The sequence below is a fragment of the Neomonachus schauinslandi genome, chromosome 6, assembly GCF_002201575.2.
Source record: "Neomonachus schauinslandi chromosome 6, ASM220157v2, whole genome shotgun sequence".
NCBI classification, from domain to species: Eukaryota; Metazoa; Chordata; class Mammalia; order Carnivora; family Phocidae; genus Neomonachus; species Neomonachus schauinslandi.
Window position 1 is genome coordinate 40,869,685 of NC_058408.1, and position 13,053 is coordinate 40,882,737.

The 13,053-nt window shown below is 41.0% G+C and overlaps 1 protein-coding gene across 1 annotated transcript in view; it reads right to left on the bottom strand.

Annotated features, from left to right (window-relative positions):
• ACBD6 (acyl-CoA binding domain containing 6) overlaps positions 1–7,948 on the bottom strand; it is a 217,914-nt gene extending 209,966 nt beyond the window's left edge. The window contains exons 1-2 of the mRNA XM_021682563.1: positions 7,355–7,948; positions 310–374 (exon numbers count right to left, since the gene is read on the bottom strand). Coding sequence (XP_021538238.1) covers positions 310–374; positions 7,355–7,576 — 287 coding nt within the window. The 5' untranslated portion in view covers positions 7,577–7,948. The remainder of the gene's footprint in view (positions 1–309; positions 375–7,354) is intronic.
• Between the last annotated feature and the right edge of the window lie 5,105 nt (positions 7,949–13,053).

Consider the following 13,053-nt stretch of genomic DNA (forward strand, 5'->3'; position numbering starts at 1 on the left):
GGGGCTGTATGACAGGATAGGAAAATCTCAAGCAATAGCTCTTACCATCACTCTCTAAGAAGCTACCTGTATATAAGGAATGTATGTCTGTCGTGAACTATGTGTATACCAACATCATGGCATGAGAATCCTTTAGGAGACTTAGCTAAAAGCGGATTCTTTTAATCTCTCTCCCAATTGCCTGTTGTTAGCACAGTCTACAGCAGAGAGATTAATATAAAAATAATTCTTTAATCTGCTCACTACTTTCTAATTCCTAAACACCTAAACCATTTCCAACAACCTCATTAGATTCCAAGAATTTCTTACCATTTTTGCTTTCCTTCAAAATCAAAGAAGCTTGGTTTAGGAGTATTACAATTTCCAACTTTGACCTAATTGAAGGGAGGGAAAAAAATAAAGAACTTATTTTTCAAAGAAATGCCAGAGAAACTTTTTATTTTCAAATTTATTATGTATACTCAGTAACTATAGCTTAGAAAATATTTGCATCTATATAGAACAAAATTTAACATTCTTTGTAAAAGCAAGCAAAAAAACAAATTTTAAAATACAGGCTGCTTTGGCTTACTGCATAAAACCACTGTTGTCTAATACTGTGATACATAAAAAAATATGAGTGACAAACACTTGCATTCCTAAACTAGTAGACAAATTATATATATACAAGGCAAATTATAAATATAGATTATGTGATCCTTATTACCATTTATCATATAGAATTTTTAAATGTGCAATAAACAAGCTGTGAAGTACAGTTTATCAGAATTCACAATATTGTTTATTTATGCTGATTCTCATTACACTATCGGCATTTTATCTCTCCCAAATTCCAGGATAAAGAATACCATTTGTAAAGTATCCTATTATGAAACTAATTGATACAAATATGGATGCTGACAGCCTTGCAAAAAACTTTCAAGGGTTTTCCAGCAACAATATAAATTCTATCTACCACAATAAGCTCGTCTTGTTTGTGGCCAATACTTATTTGTAATCCTCAAATAACATTTGTAGTGAAAATATACGTTATTTCCATTGTGAATAAACATAAATGAAATTCACACAAGTGCAGAATTCACTATACAGCCCTTATTCCCACTGCCAAAAGTAATCTCCTTCTGACGAACTCACAGCATGAACTCACAGCATTTACTCCGCATACTTCTGACAGCAGCACTTTCCACTTTTACCTGGTGTTAGAAAGTTTTGGGTGAAGTCTCATCTTTCTATCAGAACACAGTCTCCAGGAAACCATTCTTAACTCACTCACTGCACCTTATATGGTGCCTACCTATGGTAGTAAAAAATGTTTGTTGAATGGAATGAATATGTCAGGCATGTGTTCAACCAAATACCTATTTTTTCCTAATACCACAATCCAACCCCCATCTACTTCTCAGAGACCTTCTCGTCATCTACTATTACTTTTATACACTTGAATTTTACTAAAATCAAACTGATGGTCTACTCACTAACTGGACTGATCTACTCACTGCTTTAAGGATTTTTATTCTGAGTTTCGCTCCTGTTACTGCCCTCGCCTAAACTGCCTTCTCTTCCATCAGCTTTTCACACCTTTCAGTCCCATTCAAGATTCAGATTATAAGAACCCTTTCAGTCTACAATGATCTTATCCATCTCTGAATTCATAACAAGTATCATCTCCATCATCTGCTTAGCAATTAATCACATGGCCCTCTGATGAATATTAAAATGTCCACTTACACAGGAGCAGCCCAATTATTATAAGGGGACAGAAGGAAGAAACAGTGAGAGAGCAGAAACAGTGAGAGAGCATTTCTTGATCACCACAAACCAAAAGCTTCATATATGTAATGGCAAATGAGCCATATAACAATCCTGTTAGGTTTGCCATTACAAATTCATTTTATAAATGAGTACAGAGACTCTGGGGAGGGATGCAGAGTTCACACATTAGCAAATCCTAAATTAGTAGTCAGGATGTGAATTTAGGACTATTTGACTCCAAAGTCCAATATTCCTTTTCTATAGCACTCTGTTTTACATGCCACATCAAATCTAGGCATCTCCAAATCACTTCAACTACTGGATTGTTAGAAACATGAGAGAAACTATGACACATCATAAAAACAGCGGTCATTACTATTTTTTTTACCCAGACACCAGCCAGTGGTAGAAACAAATACCAATATCTATCTGTTCTCCATTTCTCCCACAGTAGTAGAAGTCTCAGCCAGACACACGTGTGGTCATCCAGCTAAATATTACATACACCGTGCAACTTCGGTCCAGGTAGAGAGGACTGGATGTGTGAGAAAGTGATATAAACATCTTCCCTGAAAAGAAAGGAGGGCTTGTCCTTCCCTTTCCCTGAGCCCTGCCTAGAACATGCATGTAAGTGATGGTGAGCCATCTCTGGCCATGGAAAGAGGATCTGAGAGGAGCAGTTCTCAAAATTTTTGGTCTCATGATCCCTTTACACTCTTAAAAAATGAGGACCCCAAGAAGCTTTATGTGGGTTATATCTATCAATATTTACCATATTAAAAATTAAAAGATTGTAAAAATGTGTATTAACTAATTTAAAAATAATAAACTCATTAAGTTAACATATTTAAATAACAAAATTTTATGAAAAATAACTGTATATTCTAAAGCACAAAAAACTTAGTGAGGGGGCGCCTGGGTGGCTCAGTCATTAAGCATCTGCCTTTGGCTCAGGTCATGATCCCGGGGTCCTGGGATCAAGTCCCGCGTCGGGCTCCCTGCTCTGCGGGAAGCCTGCTTCTCCCTCTTCCACTCCCCCTGCTTGTGTTCCTGCTTTCGCTATGTCTCTCTCTGTCAAATAAATAAAATCTTAAAAAAAAAAAAAAAAGAAACTTAGTGAGAAAAGTGTCACTGTTGTACATTTTGCACATCTCTTTAACGTCTGCCTTAATAGAAGGCAGTTGTATTCTCATATCTACTTATCTATTCAATATACTGCAATATGTTGCTTGGGTTGAAGTATATGAAGAAAAAGCTCACACAGATATACTGTTGCAAAAGAAAAAAGTGTTTTAGTAGCCTTTTCAGATAATTGTGGATATTTTTTTCTTTGATACCACACCAAAACTCAACAAGTGGCAGTTTCTTCAAGATTGGATGCAATGTGGATTCTGATGGCGTATCAATGAATTTTTCCTTCTGCTACATTAAAATCCATTGGTCTGACTTGCACTTTGAATGGATCTTTTACTCACACATAATTTGTAACATTCCACGCAATATTTGGAAAATATGGTTCACTGAGTTATGCATTCCTTCCAAATGTTGACACATTATACAAAAGCAGAAGTTACAATCATTAGAATCACCATTAATCTCATCAAAAAAGTTCTTAAGTATCAGGAAGCTGTCAAGTTCATGTGACAGACACAGATTTTCCAAACCTCTAATTTTCATTTGAAGGCTCAAATGTGACCACTGGCAACAAACACTGTCAGCTGTTTTCCTTAAAGTGACAGGCTCACTTCATTCACTTTGAAGAAACCATCTGCCAAATACTCAAATTTGAATAAGCAGAGTTAATCTGTGAGTTGTTTTATTAAGGAAAAATGATGTTTCATGAAAAATGTGGATAGCTCAGCTTGCAACTCAAAAACTACACAAGTGCTTTTCCTCAAAATGGCCAACATAATTCAGTGTGCAGAACTGCCTTGCGTGTACTCCCCATTTCATCACACACAATATTAAAAAGGGAACACAAGCAGGGGGAGTGGGAGAGGGAGAAGCAGGCTTCCCAGGACCCTGGGATCATGACCTGAGCCGAAGGCAGACACTTAACAACTGAGCCACCCAGGTGCCCCTATCAAAGACATTTTTAAGTGAACTTGGCCTTTTTTTTTTTTTTTTTACTCTGAGTACATGGTGGTAAAATATATGACTACTAGTACAATTTGCTGTCACTGCCTTGATTCATGCCGATGCGTCAGCAGTTTTATCAAAGAGAAAAAAGGCAAATAATGTCTTAGTATTATTAGGAAAATAGTTTTGTATCTTATAGATCTACTGAGAAAGTCTCAGGGATTCTCAGGGGTCTCTAGACCATAATTTGAGAACTGCTGCCTTGGGGGAATGGCTGAACTACAGAACAGAAAAAGACTAATCCCCCAGATGATCTCGTGAAGCAGAATCACCGTACCAGCCCTAGGTCACCTACCTCCAGACCATTATGTGTGATGAAAATAAAAGCTCAGCAGCTGACCCTATAGTCTAACTGGCACATAAGCTTTTGCATTCCCAAATTCAAACAATAGTTCTGGATCAGAAAAGACTGGGTAAATAAAACTACGGGATTTTAGGACATGATGAGCAACAGTTTCCAAATCATTGAATAATGAATCATTAGCTATAGAGCAGAGTTATAAAATGTGCCATTTTAACAAAACACCTAAACTCTGTTCTGACATATGTATGATAAAACAATGTTTTAACAAAGGGGGCTAATAGCAAATGCCAGTGAATCATGTGTGGCCAGGTTGAAGTAGGAGAACACGCTGGGTATCCTCACTGTGCTGGTGCTGAAGGCTCTGGTGAAATGAAGCTAACGGGTTTGAAATTTTCATTGTCCTAGAGTTTTCACAGGTGTCAATTAGTTATCTTTTCCTGGGAAAGTGTAGGCTACTGCAGAGGACCAAAAAACTGTTCATTGGTGTGATCTTTTTGAAACCTCACTAAAAGATGATTTGGGAGGCACAGGCTTATCTGAGATTAAAAGAGCTATGATGTTAGGTAAGTTTAGGGTTCTGAAAAGAAGGTTCACAGCTCAGCTTATTTCTGTTATCTTCCTGGGGACAACTTTATTTCATTCGGCCTCCAAAATGCAGTGCTACTCTGAATACAAAATGTAATTGTTTCATGAGAAATTCTGGTCCATGCATCAATTATATTGGAATTTCAACTTTATTATGCTATCAAAGATGGTATTTTTTTTTTTTAATTTTATTTATTTGACAGAAAGAGAGAGAGAGAGAGCACACACAAGCAGGGGGAGCTCTGGCAGAGGGAGAAGGAGAAGCAGGCTCCCTGCAGAGCAGGGAGCCCGATGCAGGGCTCGATCCCAGGACCCTGAGACCACGACCTGAGCCAAAGGCAGACACTTAACGACTGAGCCACCCAGGTGCCCTATTTTATTTTTAACAGAATTCTGAAATAGTGTTAAAAATAGCATCTTTGGGGGCACCTGGGTGGCTCAGTTGGCTAAGCATCTGCCTTCGGATCAGGTCATGGTCCCAGGGTCCTGGGATTGAGGCCCGCATCGGGCTCCTTGCTCTGCAGAGAGCCTGCTTCTCCCTCTCCCACTCCCCGCTTGTGTTCCCTCTCTCGCTGTGTCTCTGTCAAATAAATAAAATCTTTAAAAAAATAATAATAAAATAAAATATTTAGGAGGGCCTGGGTGTCTCAGTCAGCTAAGTATCTGACTCGATTTCAGCTCAGGTTATGATCTCGGGGTCATGAGATAGAGCCCCGCCTCAGGCTCCACACGGGGCATAGAGCCTGCTTAGGATTCTCTCTCCCTCTCAAAAAAAAAAAAAAAAAAATTTAGAAGAAATTGATGAAAATTGTTCCAATGTCATATCTAAGTAAGCATAATCTTATTCTCTAATAACAAAGAATTTTATTTCCAGATACAGAATATTTCTAAACACCTTAACATCAAGTTCTTGAAAGGGTGAGGGACACACCTCTTCCAGAAGATCTGGATGAAGTGAGGATACATGAGACAAAATGGTTACCAGTTGACAGGTGACTATAGTTCACTGATAACTCAGAAATCAGATATTAATAATGATGACACTAAAACCAGTAAATAAAGTTATGTCCTAGAAAGAAAAAGAATGTTCTCTAGGGAATTTGGAGAAAAGCAGTCTTATGCTGCCCAGAGAATTACTAGTCAGACATGTTAAAGGTCCTAGCACAATGTTCAATAAACTCTTCTCGTTTAATAATTGAAAGTCTGATTTTAATGTTATTGGGACAGGATAAATAACCAAAGAGAAAAAAGATATCCAGAACTTCTGCAAGAAAGCAAATTCCAAGGCCAATTCAGGGGCAATTTTCATTCAACACTGTAATTTATACCATATGTATCCATAGCTACGTCTCTCAAGTCACTTTAACCCGTATTCGTAACTGAAATTCATCAGTCTTCAAAAGAAGATTCATCTCTATTCAGTATATTCAGTTGAAGAATACAGAGGGACCCTACAACTATTTTTTTTTCTTAAAAGAATACAGGAGGAAATAGATACCAAGAAGCAAAAGAAAGGTTAAAATTTTTTAGTAAAATAAAATGGGCTATTCCCCAGAACGTCATTGCTTCCAGTGTTCCAAAGAGCTGGAGCTTTCCTAAAATGTTATTTAACTTTTGTTAGCAATTTTTCCCGTGTTTAAATCTAGGCTCCTCAAGTAACTTTCTAAGTCTCTTGAAGGCAAATACCATGATGCTTTTTCTTCTACGCACTCCCTGCAGGCATAACACCCAAGTGTTTTGCATATAAAAGATGTTATACAAGTATTGGTTGATTATGATAAAGCAATTATTTCTCCTTCTGGTACCTCTGACTCTTTGAATGATAAATCAAACATGTCTTATAGGACATTACGAATTTTATTTCCAGGTAAAGTTCAGAGCCTTAGAGTCACGAGCTACAATCTAGTTCTAGTTCTGACTGATCTGTCTGTATGACCCTAGGCAAGTTATCTACTCTCTTTGGGCTTCCCTTTCCTTTCCAGCAAAAGAAGGGGATTATTTCACCTGGTGTTTACTAGCTCTAAAATGTTTATAATTATATCTAAAAATCAGAAGCCCATTCAGCCAAAACATAAGTCTAATATATTTAGGATTTTAAAAATACAATAACAAAAGTATAATACTTTATTTTGTATTGCATCACCCTTTTATTACAATCATATAATTTTCTTGGAGCTCACAATTTTTTTTTAACATTACTTCCATGTGCTCATAGTACTTCCATAATTACCTCCATATGACCCTTCAGCAAGAGTGAATGATAAATCTTATTTTATCATCCTCATTTTGTAAAGGTTCTGAAGCTGGTAAAAGCATTAAGTGCAAGGTCACTGTGCAAGTCAGAGAAAACATGGACAACTGTCATTCGGTGTCCAGCCAAATATCACTCCCAGGAGAGCAAACAGGCCCTCTCCATATTCAGAAGGATGCTAATCCTTAGTGGATGATTATACATACACACACGCAAACTTCATTACACCTAGCCATCAACCAAGCACGTTTACTATTAGATTTTGGAGGACAGAGAAGGCCTCTTGTCGCTCTCCCGCATCCACCCCTTCCCCAGGACTTTACCTGCTTGTACCTGGCATACAGGTACAAGAGCTGCTCCCTGCTGGCCACTTGAACCAGGCCTTGGAGGTGCGCTGCAGCCTTCTCAAAGAGCTCGGTCAGGCTCCCGGACGCCTCGGTCTCGGGGCTCTGGAAGGATTCCACATCACCGGAGTCGTCCCCCGAGCTCAGCTCTCCGCCGCTGTCGCCCGTGGTGGCCCCCGCGGGCAGGAATGGCGAGGCCATGTGTCCTCGCTCGGTCCGTCCCTCTGTGTCCGCTCAGTGCTCCTCGGAGCCGGTGTAACGCCGGCTCGGGGGCCTGGCCCACCAGCCTCGGTCCTGAGCCTGACCTCGAGTCGGACCCAAGCTCACTCACTCCGCGCTGCCTCACGTAACTCTGCCTCCCTCCCACTTCTCTCCCGGGTGTGCAGGGCGGGCTCCGCTACTCCTCGGCGGCTCGCCCCGGCCGACCCGGTCTCCTCCGCCTGCCTCTGGCTAACAGAGCGCCCGGGCTCGACCCGGGTCCCCCCACCGGCGAGGGGGTCTCGGGGAGGGGCAGCTTAGAGTTCCGGAAAGGAGGCCGGCTGGCGGCACGGGCGGGCGGGGCGGGACGGGGAGGGGGCGGCGTGCACGCGGGGCGGGGCGGGGGCGGTGTGCACGCGCGACGGGGCGGGGCGGGGCGGCGTGCGCGCCTGAGCACGCGTCCGTGCACGCGCGCGGGGCGAGGTGCGGCGGCGGGCTCTGCCCTGGGCGGGCAAGCGTGGGCGGCCGTACGCGGGGCGCCCTCCCCTAAGGGAAGTCGTGGGGCCGCGCTAGGGAAATGCTGCTCGGAGAAACTGTCCTCAGTCGTTGGGATGTCCATTCATCGTTTCACTGAAATTATTAGTCCCGAAGTCTGGAAATTGTTCTCGGAATGGGCCTTCGGGGCGGGGAAGGAGGCCGTCTATTTGGTAGTGTAGCGATAGGCGTGGAGTCGCGGGAAACACCGAGCTGAGGATGAAGGTTCCGCCTGAGCCCCCTACGCGGATGCTGTGTCCCGAGCGCCCCCAGACTGGCCTCGGATCCCTGCACGCGCATCTGCTGCTTGAGAGCTTGGCTTTAACTTGAATAATGGGTGAAAATTTGGGAGGTGGGGCCTTCACCGCCCAAGCGTGTGATTGGTGGAGCCGCTCGTCTCCCTGTCTCGCTTTGCTCGCCTATGGAACCCCCCCCCCCCCACGTCTCAGGGCTGTGCGGGGACGCCCCCGTGCCCCCCCGCCGGTAGCACGAGTCTCCTCTGACAGGGCCTTTGCCATTGGTGTTTTGAAGACACTAAAGTGAAACCAAAAAGTACGATACAGTTCTGCCCTAAAGGAACTTACACAAAACTACACAGAAACTGTAACATGATTGTTACAATTAATTTTCACTTAGCGGTTATTATGTCCGAAATGTTGTAAAACAAAAACACAAACACTATGTTCATTTAGTACTCGAAACAATGTAATAAGCACCATCAGATTGGTACGAAAAAAGTGTTCTAAGAGCAGTTACTGACCGTGTGGGGTTAGACCTCATACAGGTGGACAGGGTAGAACGGTAGGTAGACAGGGGAGAGAAGAGAGGCGAGAAGTGTGAAAACTTGGGTCAAGATTCAACCAACATTCCTTGAGATTCTAGAATGTTCTGGGATCGAGGCCCGCGTTGGGCTCCCTGCTCAGCGTGCTCAGCAGGGAGCCTGCTTCCCCACCACCGCCACCACCCTGCTTGTGCTTTCTCTATCTCCCTTTCTCTCTCAAATAAGTAAACAAAATCTTTTTTAAAAATTATACTTTTCCAGGGGCGCCTGGGTGGCTCAGTCGCTAAGCGTCTGCCTCCGACTCAGGTCATGATTCCAGGGTCCTGGAATCGAGCCCCACATCGGGCTCCCTGCTCCGTGGGAAGCCTGCTTCTCCCTCTCCCTCTCCCCTGCTTGTGTTCCTTCTCTCCCTGTGTCTCTCTCTAATAAATAAATAAAATCTTAAAAAAAAATTATACTTTTCTGTATGTACACTATATGTGGATGAAAAAAAAAAAAAAAACACATGAAAAAAACAAGAAGAGCCCCTGACATTCCGAAGCTGGACTGGCACTCACAGCTAAGCCATATTATTGTCCTATTAGATAGAAATAATCTCGTGAAATCCTAACCTCCGACAAGGTCATTATAAAAGCATGATAAAATAAGGCAAAGCACTTCATGAATTTGTCTAAACACAGACCAAAACAAGATCACTCTGTCCCACAAAATACCAAACACCCTTTTTCTTGACCAAAATGAATGGTTACTTCTTCTTTACAAATTACAGCTTTATTCTCATATTAGTCTTCTCTCCCTGTAGATAAGATTTATTGAGATGCCCAATCATGGAATTGCCCTGGCTTTCTGACAGCATCCAATTGAGAAGAGATCCCTGCTACCTTAGACTCTCCCTCAAGCACCAACCAAAGCCCAAATCCTGTAACAGGTTCTTTCTGAACGCCTTCTTAGGAGGCAGCCCATAGTTCCCTGTGGTATGTATTTTTCCTTGCTGCAACAAGAAATAAATACAACTGGGTTTACTACAGCTGACTTCCTGGAGTTCTCCAGCTGAAGGGCGTTGATACTTGAGAAGGTTTGATTTCTTGAAGATTCTATTAAAACTCCAAAACCATCAGGATCTGGCGACTTTCAGGGAATAAATCTTTTAAAATTGGTGTTTCCATTCAAACATTTCTTGGGAACTGTAGGGAACTGAATATATTTTTCTGGATCTCGAAAAAATCAGCAAGACAGAAAATATTATAATTAGAATGAAAGTATAACAATCAGTGTTAAAGATTAACAACGAATATGGAGAGGTTACCTATTCAAAGGGATCCACTGACAAGTCAAAAGCAATACCAGGAATGCTAACACCTGGAGTCCAAAAGTGAGCCAGGGAAGGAGCAGTCGGGAGAAAAGTTGTCAAGAGCTAATCAGTCTTGCTGGCTGGTAGTTGCCTTGGTGTACATGTGTTCATGGCCCCACCTGCTGCTAATGGTGAATTATTCTTGCAAATAAAATAAATAGTAATAAGATTATATGCATAGTACACTTTACACAAATTCTACGAGTGATGTTTTGAGAAATAAGTTTTGGAAGCAGCGTAAGTCCTTAAACTGGCAATTTAAGTGATTCTAAGTAGTACTGCTAACTTTGCTAAGAGATCTGAAGGTTATGAGAATACTACCCAACAATGTTTGCTGGTATTTTCTAGTGTTTATATTCTAGTGTTACAGTCCTTTGTAAGTACTTTAACAAAAAGAAGTGCAAAGAGAAGATTGTAATATACTGCAACATGACATCCTGAACTGACCTAAAACCTGAATTAATGAAAGTCATACCTGTTTCAATGGCAAAACTAAAGTCAGGACAAGCAAAGAAAATATTTTTGTTAATAAAGTAACTGGATTTAGCACAATTCAGGTTTTGTGAAATATTGGCCTTTTATTACATTACCATCAAAATATTCATTAATTCATCAAAAATATTAAGTCCTAATGTGTTTCAGACACAGTGTTAAACCCTATGGATAAACAAGATTATCATTCCTCCTACGCTACTCCAGCCTCATGGACCCCCTTGCGACTCTTCTTCAAACCAGGCATAATCCAGCATCCTCCTATTTTAGTGCCTTCGTGCTTACTAGTCCCTCTCTCTGGAACACTCTATCCCCAGATTTATATGCGGTTTGCCCTCACCTCTTTCAGGTCTTTGCTCAATCGTTGCGTTAGCCAAATTTTCCTTGGCCACCTTATCACAAATTGCAACTCCAACCTCCCAACACTCTCTTTAGCGCATATTGCTAACTAACAATATATTTTACTCATTTGTTTTACCATTTCATTTTTTTTTAAGATTTTATTTATTTATTTATTTGACAGAGACACAGCGAGAGAGGGAACACAAGCAGGGGGAGTGGAAGAGGGAGAAGCAGGCTCTCTGCGGAGCAGGGAGCCCGATGCGGGGCTTGAGCCCAGGACCCTGGGATCATGACCTGAGCTGAAGGCAGACGCTTAACGACTGAGCCACCCAGGCGCCCCTGTTCTATCATTTCTATGTAAGTGCCAGGAAGGCAGGGATATTTGTCTGTTTTTATCACCGCTGTATTCCCCAGAGCTGGCACATAGCGAAATCTTTATTGAATAGATAAGTGAGTGAATGTATAAAAGACCTAGTCATTGTTCTTTAAGGGTTTAGGATAGTAAATGAATAAGGGCAATAATACATTTCAAGTGATGTAGGAAGGGCATGCCAGACAGAAGAAGTAGCATGAGTAAAGGCACAGAGGTATAAAAATAACAAGAAATATTGCTTGTTTTCACTTGATCATAACAAAGGTTCAATAAACAAACAGCAGAAGTGTAATTAGCTGTTTTTCTCTCACCAACATAAGCTAAAAATTGGAACATATGTTAACTTACTCCTGAGAGCAATACCTTGCTTAACAAAGACTGCACTAATTTGCAAATATTTAAAAGAATAGAGTTCTTATAGGTCAGTGGCTTATTTGTATGTCACTAATCAAATTGGTGGTATTTACTTAGGACATAATCTTCTAGGCAACCTATGGCCTTTAATCCAACTCTTTAAGCACATTAGTGAGATGCTGGCACGTGGGCAGATAAGCAGGTAGAGAGACATTAGACTATATTATCTAATTTGTATAATCTTGAAGTTCATTGGACTACCTTCAAATACAATAACTAGCAGAATTATACTAAACACACACAAAGGGGTGCCTGGGTGGCTCAGTCGTTAAGCATCTGCCTTCGGCTCAGGTCATGATCCCAGAGTCCTGGGATCGAGCCCCGCATCGGGCTCCCCGCTCAGTGGGGAGTCTGCTTCTCCCTCTCCCACTCCCCCTGCTTGTGTTCCCTCTCTTGCTGTGTCTCTCTCTGTCAAATAAATAAATAAAATCTTTAAAAATAAATAAACACACACACAAAAAAGAAGGACTCACAACAGGGAAATCAGAGCCCTGACTTTGGAGTCTTCATGAAATCTGTATAATGAATAAAATTTAATGAAAAAGAAAAACACATCCTCAAGTTCTTAGGAAGTTAGATATTTCCTACTAAAAATTAAGAAAAGAATGTGATTAATTTTGAGACACCTCCCACCCTGGCCTTAGTAGAGGCTCTTTGGTGGTAATGGATGGGCTTAACTCTATATAAGTAACAGATTTCTGGGGGATGTGTTTGTGGGTTTAGAAACTGACTTAATGGTAGAATCTTGTGTAATGCTGCTTATCGTTACATGGATTCAAATACAAGGGCAAATCACATGCCATAAAGCAAAATAGGATTAAATAATAAAAGCCTAGTATACTCTTAGTTATCAGTCCTGAAGAGTTTCCGCTGTGTTTGATAAAATGAACCGCAGACCAGTACAGAAAATCAGTGGACTCAAGTAAGTGGGTAAGTGATGGCTCGCTTCTGCCCCACATTTGAAACATTTTGGTTGTTGTTGTTAATTTATTAGCGAGTACATTAATGGTGTTGCGTATTATATATTAGTAAATGTGAAGAAGTTTTAAAATTTCATATTGTTATTTTGACTTGCTGAAAATTAATCAACAATGAATTGTTAAATGCTGACTTATTAACCTTTTAGGTAATATAATACAATAAAAAGTCCACAGACCAGGGAGTCTGCTATCATTCTTTTATTTATTTATTTA